This window comes from Pterocles gutturalis, unplaced genomic scaffold, assembly GCF_000699245.1.
Source record: "Pterocles gutturalis isolate BGI_N339 unplaced genomic scaffold, ASM69924v1 scaffold46633, whole genome shotgun sequence".
Taxonomy (NCBI): domain Eukaryota; kingdom Metazoa; phylum Chordata; class Aves; order Pterocliformes; family Pteroclidae; genus Pterocles; species Pterocles gutturalis.
The window spans coordinates 23,918-46,769 of NW_010119722.1; the positions used below are offsets into that span (position 1 = coordinate 23,918).

A 22,852-nucleotide genomic window follows, 5' to 3' on the forward strand; every position below is an offset into this window, starting at 1 on the left:
TCCTCTGAGGGCTCTTTCTTCCATGCATATTATCATTCCCCAGTAAGCAGAGTCTGGTTTATGAGCATTGTACATGGACATTTTTTCTCCTTTATTAAAAATCACAAAAAGACATGCAACTGAATTTGTGCCAAAATGTCAGAGGCTTAAAACACACGAGAGAACAATAATAATGATAGGTGCTTCTGGAGGTTTTAAGACATTAAACCAGATTTCTTTCTGTCTGTGTATCTCAGCAAACTTCTAATAGGCTTCTAACTACACAGTTCTGTTATTTTCGTTGTCCCATTTTATCAGTTAGCACAGCATCAGGATGGGTAGATAGTAGGAGAGTACTGCTACTACAGAAGGCTTTGAAAAAAGGACTTAGCAATTGCTGCTAGAAATTACTTCAAAAGTAGTAATCCAAGTACTGTGTCAACAGAAAAATTCTTTGATGATGGTGGCATGACTGAAAGCAGAGGTAGTGCTTCAGTATCAGGGGTAGAAGCAGAGGCTGAGGCTTGAGTCACCATCAGTGATTTTGCCACCACTGAGAAACTCATTTACAAGACAGGAATTTTGCAACACTTAGTCTTAAAAAGGGAAATTAATTCTCCTTTGAAATTAGCCGTAGTACCCTGTACCAATTATTATCTGTTGCTTGTTAATACACTGAACGTTTCCTTTTTTTGCCATCACTCTGTAATACAAATGTTAATGTAAGATGTAGCCAGTATTATTATGTAAATCTTCTCTCAGCAGCTTTCAATAGTTCTAAGTCATCAAATGTGTTTTTAAATGTTAGCTTCTCTCAATAAATTGAAACAATTCTCTGTTTGTATGCTTTAATTGGATAAAATGAATTCTCAGTTTCAATTTGTAATTATATACAAAACGCCAAATTATATACAGATAAACCTATTCTATGTTTGTTTGGAGATTGAGCAATCCCTGGAATTAAATGCTGGAAGCTATTCACTTGTTATCTGAGGAAGTTTTCTTTTATTGGTGGAACAAATCTGGACATAGTTAGCTTTGTTTCACAGAGCAAATTAAATAAAAGCTAGAGAAGATGTGTATTATCATGTTTTTTGCTTTTCAGTCATTCATATACATTTTTGAAATTAAAATTTCTGTAAATTTTGTTTACATAAAGTTGCATATTTGGTAATGTTAGTTTGATAAATATCTTTTGTAATTTATGAAGTAAAATAAAATATAATTTGATACAAAACTGGGGCTTTTTTTTGTACTTTAGTATCTCACAGTAGGATTGATTTTTAAAATGCTCAGCCTTGATCACACAAGAGTTTGTACATACTTCCATGTACTTGTACTTCGTATTTTTGAGAAAAATTTGTTTATATTTTGCAGTTCCCTCAACTTGGTATTGTCAGTTTAATTTTTTTTTTTTTAATAATCAGTATCAGTTGCCAGTCCTCAGCCTTACTGAAACAAGGCTTTTCCCTTTGAGCTTGTCACCTTGTAGGAAACATTACTGGCATTTTAGAACTTGGGATTTTTTTGTCAACTCTGTCCCAGCCAAAACCAGGACATCAGTCTAGCTTTAAAGAGAATTATGATGTTTCTATCACCACAAGCTTACTGCTTCACAGGATTTGTTGAGCCAGCTGAGAAACTAATTCTTCATTACCCCACCGGAAGTTTGGAAGGTGGGAGAATGATAGGACTGATGTACCTGTTCTTGCAGAAATCTGTCAGTCGTGACAGTTTTCACTAACTTCCAGTGCAATAATAATGTACTGGCATGGTGATGTAAATGTTGACTTTGTAACAGCATCCCTCTGGAAAATCAGAGTGGGTGGAAGAAATTTTTTTCACTGCAGTCTGAGCTATCCCAGCTTCTCTAATTGCTGCAAATGTGGCACAGAATAAGTGGAGATGAAAGAGCCTGTTCTCTATGGACAGTGTTTCCCAAAGAAAAAAAATAATTATTCTGTAAAGGTGCTTGAAAAGATTTCTACTTCTATTCTGCTCTCATATTTGCAAAAGGAAGTAATGTTTTGATGAAAAAAAGAAAATCCAGACTGTTGTAAAATTGATCAGATAATGTAGTAATGTAGAGAAGTTAGAGTGCTTGCATGTGTTATCCATCATAATGAAATACATTCTTCAATAGATTTTATACATCTTGCACTGTTAAAACAGAGACTTTGCATAAAATGATACCTACTAAAATTTGTGAAATACATTCAATAACGTGATGCTTAGAACTTGCCAAGAAGAACATGTACTAATTCCTGTCCACCTCCATTGTTACCTTAAGAGCAGCTCTCTCCATAGCAACTGAAAACTTTTCAAGGCAGCAATGAACTAATCCTCTCCAGCTTCCAGAGCACCATCGAGGAATTTTAAAAACATTGGACTTCCAGCAGCTAAATACTTCTGAGGATTCAGCGGCCACAAAGCTAGATACACAAGCATTCTTTTTCCCTTCAGAAGGTAAGAAAATAATGTTTAGAAATAAGTGCATCCTCGTAACGATTATGTATATTCCTAACTGCTAACACTAAAATATATCTAAATACCAAAAAATTTCCTAACATCTAAAAACATGCTAACTTTTATCTGAGTGAACACCAATTTGAATTCAGCAGTTTTTAAATACTTTGTTAGCAGAGTTTCCTCTAAAATAAGACACGCACGTATCAGATTGCAGTTAAAAGAAGTCGAATTTATGTGTGGCTGTTTAACACATGTTCATTATCATCTGAAAATGTATGTCACTGCCAGCATCTGCCCATCAATAAAATGAAAACCTCTTTGTGGAAAACAGAAGTGAAACTCTTTTATGTTTCTTGTGTTTTGATATTGAGATAGATTATTGTTAAACAGAGGTGATGGTATACTAGGAAGGATAGTGACAAGACAGATTTATAGTACAAAATGTCCTTTGCATCTAGAGTTAACAAGGTAAACTTGTTGCTTCTGGTGTGTTTGTCTTGTTTTTTCACTGAGTTCTATGAATAAAATTATGACCTCGTTTTGTAACTCTTTCATCTGATTATAAAATATCACTAGTTTTAAAGTGCATCCTGTTCATTCTTGGTTTGTGTTGTATAGCTGGAGTTCTGTAACATTGGTAAAGTGTTTTGGAAATAAAACCTGCTCTATATCACTGCTGTGTAACATAATTACTGCACATTCGTATCAGAATTAGACTAATAATGTTTACTTACAGCTATTTTTACTACTAAAAACCTGTTTCATAATGGATTGAAAGTGAAAGTTATGATATTTTCCTATTTTTATTGAAGAGGATTATTTGTGAATGCAATAATGTTAACACTGAAATGAAAACCATACACTTTACTTTTACGAGGAGGGAAGGGTCCTTTGAGTCAACCTCTTTCTGGTAATTCTGCAGAAGTTTTAAGGCCACAGTTGTCTTAGTTTCATGCTGTTCTGGGCTGTAAAGCCCTTACAGGCTCCCTGTTGTTCAAAAACAGCTTGTCACTGCAAATCAGCTTAGCCGACCAATTAATAAATCCTTTCAAACATATTGCATTCACACTAATTAAAGGGTTGGGGTTTTCTTCCCCTTTACCATTCAGATTCCTCAGGTTTCAAGTTTAAGCTGTGAAGTGCAAACAACAGTCCACCATTCAGTGCAGATCACGCACTACAAGAAGAGGAGATGTGTTTTCTGACCAAGCACCCAGCTCTTGGGATGGTATGTTCTGCTTTCATATTCAGCGTGCTCATTGCTGAAGGACAGCCAGGGGAAGAGCATGGGGAGGATGGCAGCTATGCTCCCAGCCGAGGCTATCTGATGGAAGTTTTACGCGTTCTTTCAGCTGGCAACACTGAGCTCCACATGAACCACTCACGGGAACTGGTCAAAATGTTACTGGAGAGAGCTGAGTGCCCACAGCGGATTTATGGCATGCAAGAGGATTGTAATCTGGTTAGTGCTTCAATTAATGAGGGATATCTTTACAGGATCGTCAGTGAGTTCTAAAATTATTTATTATAGTGATACTCTTCTGAATACAAAACTAAACATATAAAGGGCTTGTTGTTGTAGCAAAAAATTGCCCCTGCTTTAATATTTTAATTCTGAACTGTTTATCATTTGAGCTCATGAAGAGATACTCCAAACGTGACAGGCACACCTTAAAACTCCATGCTCCAGTCACATACCACTAATAATTTTCCTTTAAATGTTATAAAGTGTTTACTTTCTAACAAAGATTTTTCTACTTTTCCCTGATCTAACTATAAAAGCATGAGCTTGAATTTGGGACACAGAGGATTTCCACTGTGGAAAGACATAGGTAAAAACTGGGGACTAGTTCTGCCACTTTTTTTTTTTTCTTCTTGATTTTAGTTCATAAAAATGAAACCCAGACAGGATTGCCTCAGATTTATGTGCCACTTTGCTTAAAAGTTCAAGATTTAGGGGAGGGTTTTGGTAAGCAGTTTAAGTCAAGGAAAATCAAAGGCAGAATAATGAATCTATAAACCCACATTGAAACTGGAAATAGTCCAGGGTACAGCTTCACTGAAAGTTTGGTTGTCAAGTTGAGCTGAGAATATTTTCAGAACTAATTCTCGATTTGACAAAGAAAGGAACAAGTGTAATAATATCATAGGTTCTGGTAGGTTGGAGACAGTGGTAAGCGAGCAACTGAGCTGAAAGGGACTACAAAGGGCTTGGTCAGTCTTGCTTTGATTAGTGTTACTCTAGGTCTGGCATTGTTCAGTGACCTACGTACAGCAGAGTGTCACTTTATGTCAGAATTAGGAGGATGGTCATAAAGGTGAATTCTTTCACAATATACTATTATTGGCAATCTGCCAAGCCAATGACATGGAGATCTTCTCCTGTGCAGTTGACAACTATTCATGTAATTGGCCTTTTCTGCAAATGCTGCCATTTTTCATATGAGTCCCAATGTGAAATTTCATGCATAAATAATGTAGGTGCTTGTTATTCCCTAAATGAGAAATTTTTATGAAGAAGATAAGTGCAGCTTTTATCTTTGCACATATGAGTAATGGATATGTACCAGATATGGACCCAGATCAAAAGCTGAGAATTTATTAAACAGTAATGGTTATAGAATCTTCCTAAAGTTCACAGAACAGGGGTCTGGGCCTTCTTGTTCTCCCTCTTTGCTTTGCTTCTCTGGATTTCCGTATTTTTTTCTTGTATTTGTGACGTATTTGTGGAGAGCACGTCCACTGTGTCCTCGGATGGAAGCAATCTAAGTGAAACTTAGTGGGGTTTACTTTGGTCAGGACTTCCGCTCTGTTTAGGCTTCATCTTGGAAAGTTCTTGTGTGAAGAATTTGAGGACTTTCACCATTTCCAGTACTTCTCAGTGTTGGCTGTGTCGGTGACACTGCACACACCCTGCACTGGCAGTGCCACATGAACACAGCTGTCTATAGGCAATCCATGAGAGAAAGATGGCATCTTCAGTCACATGCAGCCCACATGGCACTGTGCTGAAATCTTCCAAGATGATTTAAGAGTATTTGGTAAACTAAGACAGCAAAAATTGTAGGAGAAGCACTGTCCTTCAAGATCGTTGAAATTTGAAACAGAATGCCCCACCTTGGCTTGGCACTTTCTTCCGATACTTGTTGGGAATAGCTAACTGATTTCAGACTCAACTTTCCCTTCTAAACACAGGACTCCAGACATACCACATGACTTTGTTTTAGGATTTGGTATTTTTTTAAATTTTTAATTATGTCTCCAGTGTGTATTTAAAAGCAGTGAGATGTAACACTTTTATAGACCCTTTCCATTGTTGTTGTTATGCATGGGCCCAAAGACTGTTTGTGCAAAGGCTGGCAGCTATTGAATGGCATCTGACACTTCTTTATCTCCTAAGCACACAAAAGTCATATATTTCTTGCAGTAGTAAGATGATTTTTTTCTAACTTCTGGCCTCCTAAACAAGGTTCAGTGCCCAGGTTCAAAGTTGTCCTCTTTTTTTTATAGCAAATAAGCATTTCTAAACCAAGGTCATGCAGATGATTATGCCTGTAAAATACTAGTAAACGCAAAATAACCAGTGGTGACCCAATTCATATCCTTTTGATATCTCCTCAAGGGTCACACTCTATGGGCTAACCCATATACTATGGAGTAGCTGCATCTTTTAGAACACACCTGCTTCCTTCCAATTTGCAATTTCCTTTTCAGTCATCTTCCTTGCAAGAGCAAACAATAGCCTCACTGGTTACAGTTTATCCTCACTGGGTTTTGAAATGATATAGAAGTCTTATTACTACTGAGTGTTTGAAAAGCCTGGTTGACTAACTTGAGGTCTTTTGGGACAGAAAACAGAATAACCATATTCCTCCTAGTCCAAATACTAACGGCCGGAGACATGCACTAGGAAAAGTTAGAATTGTAGATCTTGATAGACAATGTAGGCAGGGCACTGTGGATCATACTGCAATTTAGTTTGTTTATGAATATAGATATTTAATTTGGCAATTACCATCAACAGTTCTCTTTTTTTATGATTTAGTATTTGTGAGAATTTTTTTGTACAATTATTTCTATTTAAAAGTATCAGCTCTCTCAGTTCCTGCAAGAAACATTGGCTTCTGAACAGGACAATATGTGTTTGATTCTGTTTAGCTTCTGTGTAGGAAAATGAACAAACATACAAGGTGAGCCACACCGACCAACACATCATGCTTTTAGACACAAACGATTTAGTGTGACAAACTAGGTTGTGTCTGGATTAATTAATTTATTAGAGAGCAGTTTTGATCTTTCCATGGTACCTTCATGTGTTGTAGTTTCTTCTCTGAAATGTACATCCTGGCTGCTCTACCATAATATTTGAGATTAGCTGACATGCCTGTAACATGCTTGGAAAGGAGACAGATGGGAAAAAATAGCTGCAAAATGAATGACAATAGTTACAAGATCTCTTCAACACACATTCTTTATTCTGGAATTCAGTATCTTATTTCCCATAGCCTGACATAGAGCTCTGTTAGTATTCTGGTCTAATTTTAAAGACTAACTTTTGCTTGAGCTGGCAAAAGCTTCTGGAATGTGTCTTTGTATCAAGAAAAATGGAGAGGTTTATAAAAATATATGTATTTTAAAAGCTGTGCTCAGGCAGAAAGCCTGCACATGGAGAGTATACAATTTCAGTCCCTCTTGAAATTTATTTAGAGCACTAAGTGGTGTTGAGACCTTGTGCTGATCTCTGCACTGGACTAAATTGTTCCAGTTAGCAGAATTCATTGAGAAAAAATAAAAATAGCTGTATGATTGCGGGGTCAGTTAAGTCTCTTAACAGTGCATTGAATATAACTTCTCATTACATATCCTGAACTAACCACAGTCCAGATATGGTCTTTGTCTGATAAACACATATAGAAAGCAACGTTGAAAATGTTAATAGCCCTAGGCCTTATCTAATATATTTATAACCAGAAATATAACCTATTGAAGCCACTAGAAGACTTCCAGTGCTCTACAGTGATTGGTCAGAGTTAGTCCTGTTTTGTAGTAAATCTTAAATCCCTTGGGTACTTGACATTTATTAAAAACAGAAGGGGCTCTGGAAAAAAACATTGCATAGAACTGCAATGAATTACCTGCACCCTCCTCCTCCCATTCCATCAGCCTGCATCTGTGTAGGCTTGGGATTGATTCTTTAAATATAAGAGTTGAATTCTCCTGTTCTCTTCTCTAATTGTGTTTGCAGATGACTGGCAACGTGTTGCTTGAGTTGAATTTCCATTTATGTTTATTTTTTTCACAGTGCCTTGAACCAGATGCTTTGTTAATAATAGCCAGAGGAGATTTAGAAGACCATCTCAGCGAAGAAGTATTTGAGAGAATTTGTCTTATTCTTCTCTACTACATTCTTCATCATAAAGATGTGTGTTCTTCAGAACTCAGCTTGAATAATAAGGATTACAAATTTTACCTACAGAGTATGCTTAGTTTAAGACATGATGAAGACTGTTATTATTTTTCACGGAATGAAACTGAAGATATTTTGGCAGCAGTAAGGCAACATTTTAAAACTTCTGAAACACAGGTAAAGAAAACCTAAGTAAAAATAACTAGATATTTATTACTGATCTAATGCCTTTATGCTAGTTCAGACATTGTATCAGTATCACGGTCCTCCAGAAAACTGGTAAATAACGGTGTGAGAGCATAGGCTGAACATTGCTCTATCATTGTACATGCGGCTTAATACTTTCCTTATCCTTGACTTGCTTTTGGCCTGTGCTACCTAGCACTTCCACAGAGTCCACTGAGACATGGTTGGGGAGATGATAGTGCATATTAGGGACCATTTCCAACAGGTAATTTAGATACAGTTGTCCTGCTCAGGGCAGATGGAAAAGAGCATAACTGTAAAGATGCAAGATCTCACACTTGGCTTCGAGGACAGAAAATACTTTCTCTTCTCTTCCATTTATTAGTATAGATATACTAGTAGTGATTGTATTTAAATGGTATGAAGCAGAACAGCTCCAAAACTGATCTGGTTGTATAGCAGAAATGATGAATCATTTTGCTGTGATGAAATCCTTGACAGGCCTTGCACTTCCATGTCCATCCAAAGCAGGATGGAATAAGGAATCTGTGCAAAGATATGATGGTTTCCTTCAGTAGGGACACACATGTTTGTGACTAATTATCTACCAGCATAAATATTCCTTACAGAAAGAGTGATACAGATAAGCTTAAATTTAAAGCTGAAAAAAAAAATTTGTACAGAGTATATTCAGCCAAACCCATTCTTGTTAAGTCAGGAAACATGCAGTGAGTTTTCTCGCCACTGTTTATTATTCTGTATCTCAAGTAGGGTCTATGAAATATTAGAATAATATTCTAGAGGTCATAGTCTAAAGAAAAACTGTTTTCCTTGTAATGGGCAATAAAATAAGTTTTTGCCGGACTAGATAACTCCTGAAGTACAGGTTGACCTGCTGTGAGAAGACCCTTAGATCTGCTCATAACATAGTTAAATTTGGTTTATTGCAAAGTTTGAGTTTGCCCTTCTCTTTTTCATTTCATTAGATTTTAATTTACAGCATACAGTTGTAGGGCTTCCTACACAAGCAGAAGATGGCTAGGAGTCCTTCCTTGCTGTGCAGCAGAATGCTGAGGGCCTCCAGTTCCTCTTTCTGTGTTCTTTGTGTAATCATTTCCCATCATAAATTATTCATTGACCAGTACTTTTGGTTCTGAGTCTTGGTGAACGTGTCGATTTCCAAGAACTCCAATGGTATCTGGGCAACTGTAAAGAGGCATCGGTGGGTATTTGTCATGTCAAGACAGAATAACAATCCATAAAGTGCTTTACTGTGTGGTCTGTTTGTTTATGCTGGCAGTATAATAAATTGTCAAGCCTGTTCAGTGACTGAGACTTCACTGCTCACTGACATGAGGGAAAAGAGTGTTTTTTTTAATGAAAGGTACTCAAAATGTTACAGACTGTCTAATGCTCAGAATCACAACACTTGAGTTATGGAAAAGGGCCAATGGTGCAAGGTAGTAACAGAAGAACAGCATTTTTAGCGGCTCTTTATATGTTTTCGTTTCACAGAAAATATCCTCCTCTCAGTCATAGCAGATATTATTTTAAATGCGAGTGAAATTTTGAGTTGTGGAAATGTAAATGTGTGATGGATGGATGGGGAAAGAAATGCCAGCCTCCTCTCTGCAGTGTTTAAGGCATACATGTAGAGAGATGAGCACGCGTAAAATAAGTTATTACTGTAAAGGCTCATCTAGTTTTTCAGTTTAGTTAATCTGGGTTAGAGACAAATAAATAACTTTTGCCAATTTTTTTTTGTTTCTCTCATACCCCAACCACTTGCAGTGAAAATAAACAAGAAAGGCAGAAATGGAAGAAAACAGGGATAAGTTTCCAGGTAACTGAGAGACCTGTACCCTGCTCCCTCACTTCAGACCTGCACACATCCACGCACACAGGTGTACACAACTATTTACTGCTTGTGTTTGGTCACCCAGCAGGGAAGTGACCCTTTATGTGCAGAATTACATCTTTCCATATTGTCCCCAGACAAGTGGCCCATAACAAATTATTGATTCCATTTATTAGATAGGGAACCAAAAACATGAAGGGAATTTTTTCAGAAGTTTGAGATAAAGAGTTAAAGTCTGTATTATTTGAGCTGATTTATTGTGCCTTAACAAAAATTCCTTCCTTTTCTGCCACTTTATGGAAGGAGCTGTAGATGCAATTGAGGAGTACACAGGAATAATAGAAACAGCATGAAAATAACACTAAGCAAAAATAACCTGAATGAAGGACTATACTTCTTCCCCATCAGACACCGAGTAAAATTCTAGGTTTTTTGTATTCTATGCCTGTTCTCCTGAAAATGTCCTGTTTGACATTTGCTGTCCTGCTGTCAATTACAGCTTTAATCTTAGTATTTTTTTCTACCCTGGCCGTCTGCGAAAGTGTTCTCTCCTGTTTCTCTTCCTGTCACTCTGATTATTGAAATGGAGGTGACCAGGGCTGTCTTCATGCTGTTTCCTCCTGATTTCAGTGTGTTGATGTGAGCACTCTGGAGAAAAATGCTGATATAATGGACAGAGATGGTGCTGATGAAAACAGTCTTCCACGCCTGGCTGCTTTAATCATTACTCTGGCTCTTCAGGGAGTCTGTATGGGGAAAGCAAATTTGCCCTCCCCAGAATTCTTTGTAAAATATATTTTCAATTCTCTAAACAGTACTACTGAGCTCCAAGTGACAGGTAAGCTGTTTATTCATCTCTAGTTGCCTTTTGCAACTTGATGTAAACTATCTTTTAATGCCTAAAGGACTTTTTGCACTTCATTTTAGATTTAAATGCCATTTCATTTCAGAGCTGTTAAGTAGTCTCTTCTAAATTTAAAATTAAAAACAACTTTGGAAAATAAGCTCCTTATTTTGGTAATTCTCTGAGAGGTATAAAACAAATTACTACTGTGATTATTAAACGTGTACTGTCACTTTAAATTATTACTTAATTGCTCCACACAGTCTGAACTACCCAAGAGAGCTCTGAGAGTGACAGTCTAGCTGTGAGGGCAGAGTTCGCTAGGGCATCATTTACATTGCTTCTTTATGCAGATCTTGATACATTGCAAGACTTGTTTAGGGGTAGATGGGATAATTCATGTACAGTAGCCAGATGAGACATGTTACTCACTCACACCTCAGTGTAGACATGCCCCCATAAGAGATGACATAGACACAGGCCACTCTGTTTTGACCAAATGCTCTCTGATATCTGCCTAATGTACCTGAAAACATATTTATGGTTTCTGCTTCCCCACCCACCTTTTGATCTTGGTACCCAGTCAGTGAGCCTCAAACATGCAAAGTTCATTTTCTTCCAGAGCTCTATTGCTAGATGTATCAGAAATGCTACTTAACCATAAATAAACAGAGGTATAATAAAGTTCTAAGTGGTCCAAAAAAAGAAAATGCAGGTGTTTAACTCTCAGCAGCTGCTACTGAGATTCTTCATGCTTAGCAGTTTAAGAAGCTAAACCATCAAGGTTTAGAAGGTTATTATAAGACATCTACTTTTCCTTCTTTGTGGTGACTGCTAATAGCAACACTTTATAAGCTTTTCAAAGCACTTTTAAAAAGTTACATTACGTATGGGTTAAAATTACTTTAAAAGTTGAATTAAGCATAACTAAAAACGTTTTTACCACTCTTAGGTTACCCAGAGGTACAATGAATCACAGAATTAAATAATTAAAAAAAGAACAAAATCCTCAGCCCTAACTTGGACTTGTAGATTGTACTTGCATAAACTAGTTTTTGCAGCAAAGCCTTTCCTTTAAATTTGCCAAACCAGATCTTCTGAAATAATTGACTCACAAGAATGCATGGAGCCATCTGGGCACAGTGTTTGCTGCTAAATAGCTATATATGGTGAAATCCAGGCCCCAGTGAAGACAGTAGCAAGACTTTATGGTTGGTGGAGTTAGGGTGTCATTCAGAGAAACAAAAAAAATTCTTTACTGGTTTGTTAGAGTGTAAGTATATTTTAAGCTGAAGATAATTAAATTGTCCCTTTAAATTTATTTTAATCCTTAATAGTAATTGAAGAAAATAGTAAGGAACTGGCAACATGCAAAAAGAAGAAAACTAGGGTTGTCTACATTTAGAAAATAAATTTAGCTTCAGCTCTTCTCAGATCTGTTTGCTCAAGACAAAGAAAGTAGAAAAACATCACAAACCTTTTTGTAAGATTTGCAAGGAAGATTATACCTTTTTTTTCTTCTGAAAAACATTTTTAAAAAAAGGATTATCACATGGAAACATTCTTAATCTCGTTGAACTAAATTCCTTTGAACTTAATTTGAGGATTGCCTTTGTTTCCTATGTACAGACTCAGGTTTACTGAAACTATCACTGTGGCTTTGTCTTGAAAATGCAGGAGTGAAGGACGGTGATAAGATAGATCATATAATCAAGCATTTCATCAGCAGGCACACCCATTGCACTCACATTATGTCATGGGATACATCCCTGCGTTGTCTCAGGTTTGGATTAGAGGTTCTGGCTTCCCTCCTTCCTACTTCAGTGCTGTAGAGAGGCCTGCTTCCAGACTGGCAACTTGACCAAAGGAGAGAGAAAATCTGTTGCTGGGTGTTCCACTTCTGAAGTGCAAAGGGCAGCATAGCATCCTGAAGGTTGCTTTCAGGACACACTGTAAAGAATCTGTCTTCCTCATCTTTCTGGACTATCCAAATACTTGGCCATGGCATTTTAGCATGGTGCTCCATTTACACAGGAAAATTAGAAGAACGATGAAGCTATTCAGCAGAGATTTGTGGAGAACTTTTGCAGAGAACGATGATTAAACAGCAGATGAATTGCCTTTCAGTCACATCTGTTTTCCTCCAAGACAGTCACAGGCAAAACATCTGAGTGTGGTGCTGTAAAGAAGGAAAGACTGAGTATATGGGTGCCTTGAACGTTTAGAGGTGTTAAGTGGAAATTACCTAGAGTACCAAACTGAGGAGAGAAAAAAGTATTAAAGTGAAGAGTTGAATTAATGTTAAAACTAACAAAATTTTAACAGTTACTTTTGGTTTTATCTTTTTAAATGTGTGTTTTTCCCATGGTAATATGTCTGTTTTCTAATGAATTACTAGAACTAGAACAACTACTAAGCGTGCTTACAGCCAAAAAGACCTGCACTCTTAATGGACAATTCCACAGTCAAAAAGGAAGACGTTACAGTATGGCAATCAAAGATATTGGAAATAGAAATATTCCAGTCAAAGGAAACCAGACAAAACGAGATGTTCTGAAAGGTTATTTTGAAGATCATGAAAGGAACACAGATTGGGACCAGGTTAATTTATTTTTATGTTATTATAGTATTGGTCACAGAATTTCAGTTATAAAAGTTCAAATTGGTTTGCAAACACTACATTATGTCTGAGGTAAAATTTATTAATTTCAAAAAGTCATGCATATACTGGCAAAATATATTTTTACCTATTTATGTTTGATTAAATATTAATTGGGGGAAGAACTTTATGGATGTTGAATGCATGATTAAAATAGCTGGAGAGGCTAAGGGGCTAACAGAATGGTTAGTGTTATGCAGAGTCAGGTGTTTCTTCAAGACACAGAGGACTATAGTACCATGGCTTCAATGTTTTCACATATTTATTAGGGATTTCTTGTGCTCTTATGTCACAGAGCTTCTAGGGCCCCTTAAGTGACCTTGTTAAAAGAAGTGTTGTTCTGTACTAAGCAAAAAAAGTAAAGTAAGCTTGTAAGTTGTTTTTAAAGGGCTTCCATAAACTGAAGATTGGGCATTTCCAAACACTTTTAATAGCCATCTGTGGAGTCCAGAAGCCTTCTTTAGAAAGCAGAGAGTAAGAGAGAGCTTTAGCTACTACCCAGTACACTCTTTGAGGGCTTTGAAGGATGGTGGTTCATTGCAGCTGATTTTATCCTTATCCTAAATATCTCAAAATAAATTAATTTTGTTTATAACAATGATTAAGATGGTAACTGACTTCCATCCTTTAGATTGGAAAACATTCCTTAGGAAAAAAAAAAAAAAAGAGACTTCAAAGATATATTTTGATGTATATATTTGAAATATTTACTTCAAATAATATGTTTCTGTTGTTTTCAGTTCTTTACAATTAAAGTTAATTCAAAGACAATGGTTCTTCTCCATTTAGGAGAATAAGAGACTTTTGCTATGGGATCATTTTATGATGTGGAACTGAGACAAATGGCATCTGGTTAAATGCCATTCTGATAGATATTTATCTGTGTAATTTTATTGCATTTGGAATACATACTCTATAAATATGTTTATTTCTTTCCAGCTGACCACAAAAAAAGAATCATGCTGATCAGCATGATGAGGTATTTAATAAGGTCTCAAAATAATTTTAAATGAAGGTCATTTTAAATGTGTTTCATATTAATTTTAAATTATGAAGGACAGAAATCAGTAGTGATGTTATCTGTACAAGAAGTAAAAATGTTCTCCAGCAATAGAATTTATAAAACACAGTTTTTGATTTCTAGAACTTCTGAGACTGACTGTAACTCAAAAGATAAGTGTGCAAGGGGGTTCCATGAGGCTTGGGAGTCAAACTGAGGGTGAAATATTCTGTATAGATGAAAAAAATCACAAAGAAACATCTGGAGAGAAGAAAATTTATCTTCTGTATTAATTCCTGAGATATTGGTTTTATTCCATTCCTCATCTTTCTAGCTATGTGTGTTTTCTCTGACATATCATTCCATTAGGATGCTTTGTGTTTCAGCGTTGTGTTGCTAATTTTGTCTTCTGCTTTCTGCACATACCTGTGGTAGGCGTTGTGCTCCATTAGTAACAGACACTGCTACATATGAGGCATTGACTCATTTATGGCTTGTGTTTCTAACTACATTAAGATCTGTAATTTGATTTTTAGATAGGATTTATATTTTGAAACATTGCCTCAGAAAAAAGGTCACTGACTTCTTTTTAAGTCATTATTGTCTCTACTGACTTAAAAGTGCATATAAAACAAGTAAGTAGTAGATGATCTAATAGGAGCAATAATATTAGGTTCCATTAAACTGTGTCACAATATTGATGTATTCATTTATTATTCCTTATTAAAGAAACATGGATTTTGGAAAACAAAATCACCTATCCATCCATGCATCCAGTTTTTCATATGAGAATATGCAAATTCCATTTCCTTGTTTCTTCAGTATCATCTTCCAGGAGTACACACATAGTTGCTTTACTAGTGGAGACTTAGTACTCTGCCTCCCTATGCTAAAAAAGCTTAAAAGGCTAGGGCTTGCAACTTGAAAAGATGCACGTCCTCATGCCTCAAGACTTGCAAGAACATTTTACCAAGTAAGCATTAAGAATAATTTTTTTTATGTGTGGGTGGACGGTTTATTTTCTATATGAGATCTTGCTTTTTCATTTAAAATTCCTGATAACAAAACCACATTAAAATTTAGGTTCATAGTAATCCCAGACCTCATCTAGTCTATCCTACTTCTGAAAACAGCGCCAACATCAGAGTCACATCAAGTTGCACATCATGTGCTGCAGTTCCCTAGCCATCTTGGTGGACCTTCATTGGACTTCCCTCAATTTTACAATGTCTTTCTTGTACTGCTGGTTATTAAACTGTACATAGTCCAGATGTAGACTCATCTGTCCTGTGTGGAGGGCAATGCATCTTTTTCCACTACCTGTTGGCTATGCTCTTGCTGATGCAGCCCGGTATGCAGTTAGCCTTTATTGCCACAAGGGCACACTGGTGACTCATGTTCAAGTTGTCTGTCAGGACCCCAAGGGCTTTCCTGTAAAGCTACCTTCCAGTCAGTTTTTCCCAACCTTTATCGATGCATGGAGTTGTTCTGTTTGAAGTACAATAAATTTGTCTTTGCTGATCTTCATGAAGGTCTTGTCAGCCCATTTCCTTGGCTTGTCAAGATACCTTTAAATAGCAGCCACACATGTCAGCATATTGACTACTTGTCCCAGTTGGATTTCATCTGTGAATGTGATATGGTGCACTCTGGTCCATCACTCAGGTCATTGGTGAAGGCATTAAATAATATCAGCCCCTGTGCCGACCAGTGAGGAATGCTGCTTACAACCAGCCACAAGCTAGATTTCCAACTTGATACCACTTGTTGGTGTTCCCTACTTCTGAAGTCAAAACCACTATCTAGAACAGAAAAACTGAAGATCTTTTCTAATGTGGTAGACCCTGAATTGTCTTCATGCTCTGCTTCTGCTTTGAGGCAGAACAGACTTGATCCAGGTGGCAAGATCACCAGTTATCCTGAAGACTTGAATGGGATATTCAGAGTAAATGCATCAGTGCTCGATTCATTCAGTTTCTTAGTGAGCTACAAGGCATATTTTACTTTACCAATGGATGAACAAAAGCAGGAAAGTGGGTTTTAATTGGGTTATATAAAAGTAATGATAATTACAACTCTTTTATTTAAATAGTAATTTTCTTTCAAAAGAAACCTAAGTTTCAGTGATTAGAAAAATCATATTTTGGAATCCCTTGATTCTCAGATGCAGACTAATTTAAATGAAGGAAACAAATATTTTTTTATTGAATCACAGCTAATCAGATGAGATTAAGAGTTTAATATTATTCCTTTAAGTAAGACAGCATATATGATCTGGACTTCTTTTTAAAAGTTCTTATATAAATTGCCACTAAAACTGTTCTAATGCTAACTGCTCATGCTTTTACCAGAAGTGTCATCCTGGAGATGAAAAACTAATTCTTCATGAAAATTTTTTTCATGCAACATCTAGTTTGCTGACCTTAGAGTGACATACCATTGTTAAAAGATTTTTAAAAAACAACTTTGTTCCATATGTTACTACAGATGCCACACAAGGACAAATTTCAGTACTGTCTTGATATAGGCAGTATCTTACATTAGTAGCAATATTATTGCTATTAATGCAGTCTTACATTGATAGCTAAGAATATAGTTTGTGTTAGCATTGCAATATTTTGTGTTAGCATTGCAACATGTGCAACATGTTCAGTAACTGTATATACTTTTCTACATAGGTTTGTTTCTCTGCTAATGAACTTGTGAAGATATTTTTAAAAAATAGTTCTTCCTCCATTTCTAAGGACCACTTCAAGCAAATCAGTCCAGCTATCATTCAGCAACTACTAAGTTGTTCATGTCAGCTTCCTGACTCCAAGCAGACAAAGCGTCTACCAACAGCTTCGGAAAGTGAGATATGTTGTTATTGGTAAAGTATTGTGAAAATTCAGATAAATTCAGATAATTCAGATAAATGTCTGGAGACATTTCATTCACTAATAAACCAAAACATGATGAGATTTATGCACTCTAATTTCATAGCACACGTCAGATAATAATAGTAGGCAACTCAGTGGTCTCAATTTTATATTAGACAGAATTCTGTTTCAATGTGTAAGGTTTTAAGCTTTATTTTCTTCATTTCTTGGAGGACTGCTTGATGTAGGCAGCAGGTGGGCCATGACAGGTCCTTATCAGTGGGTTGCTGGACAGTAAGGACCTATTTTGTGAAATTTCCACCAGGTTTTACTGGAATCATTACATTGCTCTGACATAAATGTTCAGGGTTATGTTAGCTGGCATTTTATACCATAGTGTAGCAAATGCTTGATATAGATAAGTTCTTATGTGAATGTTGCTGTTTTTTCATGTTATGATATTTTACAGCAGAGAAGCTTTGGGAATACTACTGTGGGAAGAAAAGCAACCAAAAAAAAAGTTACATGGGTAGCAGGACTTGTGTGATAGAGCTGGAAACTGAATTAATCAGACTGTTTCCAGTTGCGGTTGTAGCCCTCACTTGCCACTGCTTCCAGGGATTTCTGCCCGATCTGTTCCACTGATTCAGCTTCTCCTCTAAATGATCTCTAGTCCATCCTATAGAAAAAAAACCTGAATCTGATCTGATCTAAGGGCTTCTTAATGTGTTTCCTGGTTTTGTTTTTACTTTAAACCAGTGATAGCTGGGAAGTGGTTACAAACATAGGTATGTTGATGTATTACAGAGAGCTCTAACTTCTGGTGGGGAATTTGGGAGCTGGAAATGAGCAAAAAGGAACGGGCATCTAACCATAATCACCTGCATCTATGGCAGCACTTTTAGGCTATAAATCAATGCCTTCAATACCTTTATCTTAATATCTATGTGGCCAGCTCTAGATTACCACATATTTTAGGAACTAGTAAGCTTTCCCCCCATCCTGTGGGTCAACAATCCTTATGGAACAGCACTTTCCATCTCTAAGTTCTGCCTGTACTTTAAGCTACACACATTAAGCAGCTGATGGGAATGAGTTGAGTTATCATCCCATGGTGTACAGATTAATTGAACTATAGGTGTGAATTAAAAAAAACATATTATCTAAGGGCATGGAAGGACACTCGTAGATATTCCACAAATGGTTATAGGAGAAAGAAACATACAGAACAGGAGGAATCATTATCAGAATAGGAGGAATCATTATATCTCCCCAGAAGGCAGCTGTCCTTCTTTCTTACGTTATCTCTCATCTCATCTCTCTTGCTTTTATCTTTTCTATGCTACAGGGATATGCCCATTTTCATATGTGGAATCAAGGGACAAAGAAAGGGAACTTACCCATGTCACATAGAAGGTTCATGGCAAATTCACAGTTGAGTAAGATTCTCCCAGGTCTAAGACCATCAACCCTATCAATGACATTTTAGTGATCTCATAATGGTGAAAGATCTGTGTAGAGGAGAAAGCTGAACTATTCAGACACAGAATGGAACTAGTAAGAGCCATTTCTATAGCCCTTTCTCTGTGCTTTTTGCAAAGGGAGGTTTCCATGACCACAGGGACACTTCTGCTGGCTTGAGACAGAGAAAGGACTTCATGTTTGACCTATGTGTGACCTAGTGACCTGAGCGTGGGCTCATTAATTTTATTCTCAGTTTTATTTTGCTGACAGGCTGTACTGTTTTGGCCAAGTCACCAAGGCCTGACCTTCCATAAGTATCTACTATACCCTTGTGTTTGGATGTGCAGTCTATGAAATTTACTGTCTGATTTTATGAGGTGCTGAGCACTTGCAGAGCTATTAAAATATGAAACATTAAGTGACACTTTTGAATATTTTGGCATTAGTTCCTCTATGTCTGTTTCTCATCAGCATTTTACCTCCATCGTAAGACTTTCATACAGATTAATCAGGATTCATGTTGTGCAAAAGGTTGGAAATGTGAGCAGCATGTAACTCTGAAGAATTATGTGTAACCTTCCAAAAACACCAGTAACCAGGGAGAAATAGGTTGGTGGTCCTGATGCAGTAACTAAAAGACTGTATGTCCACAGCACATTTAAAAACATAATTTGGACCAAAAAGTGTATGCCTAGAACCTAAATTAGATGCCTACATTCATCTGAGGTTTTAGGTCTTGGTTTGTTTACTGAACATGATTTTGTTAATAATGTGGTGTTGACAGCAAAGATACAGAGGTGTGGCATGTGAGGACATAGAATAGCTTAAATCTGTTAAGAGAGGAAACAAATGCAGGCAAGCATTCGCTGTGCTGCTCTGAGTGTCTCTAATCTGCACAGTCACTGTCTATTTAGCTTTTTAAGGTCTGAAATTTGCAAGCACTTAACTGTATTGTCTGTAAAGACTGAAAAAATGAATGTTTTTCAGGCTTAAAATTCTGTCATCTATATCACACACGACTAGAAAAATCTATGTGGCACAATGAATCACTTCTGCTCTGTGTGCTTGTACACAGTGGTGGCAAAACATAGCCTCGAAAAAAAAACAACCCACAAAGCCAAAAAAACCCAAATGCTGAAACACAAATACGAATACTGGATGATTAAAAGTGCCCTTGTTTTGTTTCATTTGTTTTTCCCTACAGAATATGGTTACAGCACTGTTGCTGTTTTACTCATTACTATTGGATCTATGTTTGGCACAACCCTCATTTTATTTAACTCTTGTCAAGAAACCTATAAACTCATTTTACAGCTGTTTGTTGGTTTGGCTGTTGGGACCCTTTCTGGAGATGCATTGCTACACCTCATTCCTCAGGTAGGTAACACACACTTTTGTGTTTTTAAAACACAATAAAATGGGTGCTATGATTTTTTCCTAAATTAATAAAATACATTTTAAGAATAGCATAGCATGTAAAACAGAACTAAATTTTCCATTATGTATTCATTTATTTTTGTCCGAGTCTCATCTGATGTAACTGTTATGAGTAGACTTCAGCTGGTCATTGAAAGAGAGCTTCACACCTTCACTTGAGATTCTTGTCAAAATGTTCTTTGTACTCAACACATCATCTCTGGAAGCAGAACTGGGAGGGTGGTTTAAGGAAGACAATTTTCAGTGAATGTGGAACAAATGTATTTCTTTAAGAAACACCTCTAGAGTGTGAAAGTATTCTGCTTCACCAGTTTTAAGTGACATATCCAGTAGCCTTTAAAGTGCCCTCTTTCAGAACAAAGGAGGGTTACCATCCTGTGCCACTGGGGAAAAAATGGAAGCACACCAGCAGAAAGCTTCATGAATTATTTTCAATATGGAGTTTACATCTGAAGATGATGCAAGTAGCTCTTTAGACTTTAAAGATCTATATACTCCAAAAAAATATACTAAATATGTATATATAAAGGCAATTTCACAAAAATTTTCTCTAAAAATGTTACTTTCAAAATTGAGAGACGATGTATATATAGCAGAGGCTCTTAATATTTCATTTAATCCATCTACTATTCAGCTGACTAGCTCAAAACACTATTTAAATTTGAAAGAGATGGCAAAAGAAAATGTTGAGAATAAATTGAATGAGCACAATATGAATTACTCTCGCAAAAATTAACATTGCCATTTTAAATCTTTTCACTTTATTTTTTAGACTCTTGGTTTACATAAACATGAAGCACAAGATGTAGAGCATTTCTATGAGGGGAAAGAATATATTTGGAAACTTCTAGGAATAATTGGAGGAATTCATGGATTTTTTCTGATAGAAAAGTGTTTCTTTCTTTTGGTAACACCATGTGACCAGGTAAAGTTTTGTACAATTTATATTTTAAAATATCTCTTTTATTTGGAGATTTTACTGTGCACAAAATGTTAAAATGATTGTGGAAGATATTTAACATTTGTATGAGTTAAATGAAGCATTAAAAATTGCTTTCCAAAGTGCTCCTACTAGATTGACCTTCATTTTCTAGTTTGCTTTGTTCTATGCATTTTGTTTGCTTCATGAATGTGTCCCATATAACTCAAGAAGGAAACAGTTAAATGAATGTTTTCCATAAGCATGCGTTCATGACTAGCAGGTGAAGAGCATGGATTCATATGAAATAACAATGACACTTGTTTATTCTAGGCTCTATTTGAAGAGGAATAAGACATAGATGTAAGCCCAATATATTTTAAAGAATGACATCATAAAATTTCCAAATTTTTTGGGCCCCTATCCCAATAGATTTGAAAATCGAATATGTATGTTGTGGTCAGTAGAACCCCACCTTATGTTAATAATATCTCCTTGCTCACTACCATGCTTATAGTAATTCTATTACTCTATTGCATTGTGGCTGGTGCCTGAAAATATGATTACGCACAAGGAATAATGTAATACCAAGTGTGATGTCTCATTAAGTTTCTCAGCATGGAAGGTTATCTTAAAGCCACTTAAGAAGTCTAAGCCTTTGCTTGTTCTGTTTTACAGAGTGTTTAATGACTGGCCTGATTTAGATGCTTAGCAGTGAGTCTCTATTCCCACTATCTTTGAGTCAGCCATAAGAATATAATGTGGGATTATTAGAATGAGAATATTTTTATAATGGTGTTAATTTTGTTTGTTTGCCTTTTTTTTTTTTTTTTGAAAAAAGCAGTCCATTTTGTTACTTATTTGGAGAAAACGGCTTTATCATCCTTCCACAAATTTTTAAACTTGTTCTACTGAGAACAAGATGAATTCTCAAAGTTAATTTTTATATCCACCTCAGTTTCAAATTTTAATCTTCAGTTTTAAAACAAAAAAAGTTTTATCAAAGGTTTATCACTGTCACTGATTTATCTGATTAACTTTTCAGGTTTTTTTTTAACAAAATAAGCATTCGGAAATGTTTGTGTCAACCAACAATCTTTTTAAATAATTCTGTTTTGAAAAAAAAATAATTCTTGTAAATGCTAAACATTCACAAAAGGCTGAGAAAGACTGCATCTGTGTTTATTAGGTTTTAGAACTAATTGCAAAGCATCTTCATTCAGCAGGGTCTTTCTTTAGTTAATGGGCACTGGGGACATTCCCATGATCTTCCAGTGGAACCTGAATTAAATGAACATTCAGGCAGAGGCAAATCTACTTCAACCATACAGTTGGTAGGTTACCAATATGACATACTTCCCTAATTTTATATCCTTCTTTCTCTGTTCCTCAAAAAATTACCCAAATTAATGTAATAAATCAGTATTATTTTTCAGTCTTTATTGATTTTTCCTTTATTACATTACATGATTTCAGGAATCTCTAGATTTTGAAGTTTACAATGAGCTTTAACAGAGATTTTGAACACAGATTTTTACAATAACTTTCCTGTGTGTATCAGATTGGTTTAACAATGCTCTTCCTGTACTATATTTGGTTGATAAAATTCTTGAAGATTTTCCTCCTCCCTTCTTTTTAAAAATATGTCATATGTAAGGGCAGACTGTCCCATGGGAAAAACTTTAGGATTTTCTGCAGTGAGAGTTGCATAATTAGTGAACAGATTAAATCCTGGACAGTTCTTGGGCATTTTTCCACAGATTTGAAGAGTA

General features: G+C 36.1%; 1 protein-coding gene across 1 annotated transcript in view; it reads left to right on the forward strand.

Annotated features, from left to right (window-relative positions):
• Positions 1-2,257: 2,257 nt before the first annotated feature.
• The window catches only part of SLC39A12 (solute carrier family 39 (zinc transporter), member 12), a 33,531-nt gene continuing 12,936 nt past the window's right edge, over positions 2,258-22,852 (forward strand). The window contains exons 1-9 of the mRNA XM_010076653.1: positions 2,258-2,445; positions 3,558-3,910; positions 7,751-8,032; positions 10,530-10,737; positions 13,142-13,344; positions 17,081-17,252; positions 19,929-20,101; positions 20,934-21,086; positions 22,307-22,414. Of these exons, the coding sequence (XP_010074955.1) occupies positions 3,641-3,910; positions 7,751-8,032; positions 10,530-10,737; positions 13,142-13,344; positions 17,081-17,252; positions 19,929-20,101; positions 20,934-21,086; positions 22,307-22,414 (1,569 nt within the window). The 5' untranslated portion in view covers positions 2,258-2,445; positions 3,558-3,640. The remainder of the gene's footprint in view (positions 2,446-3,557; positions 3,911-7,750; positions 8,033-10,529; positions 10,738-13,141; positions 13,345-17,080; positions 17,253-19,928; positions 20,102-20,933; positions 21,087-22,306; positions 22,415-22,852) is intronic.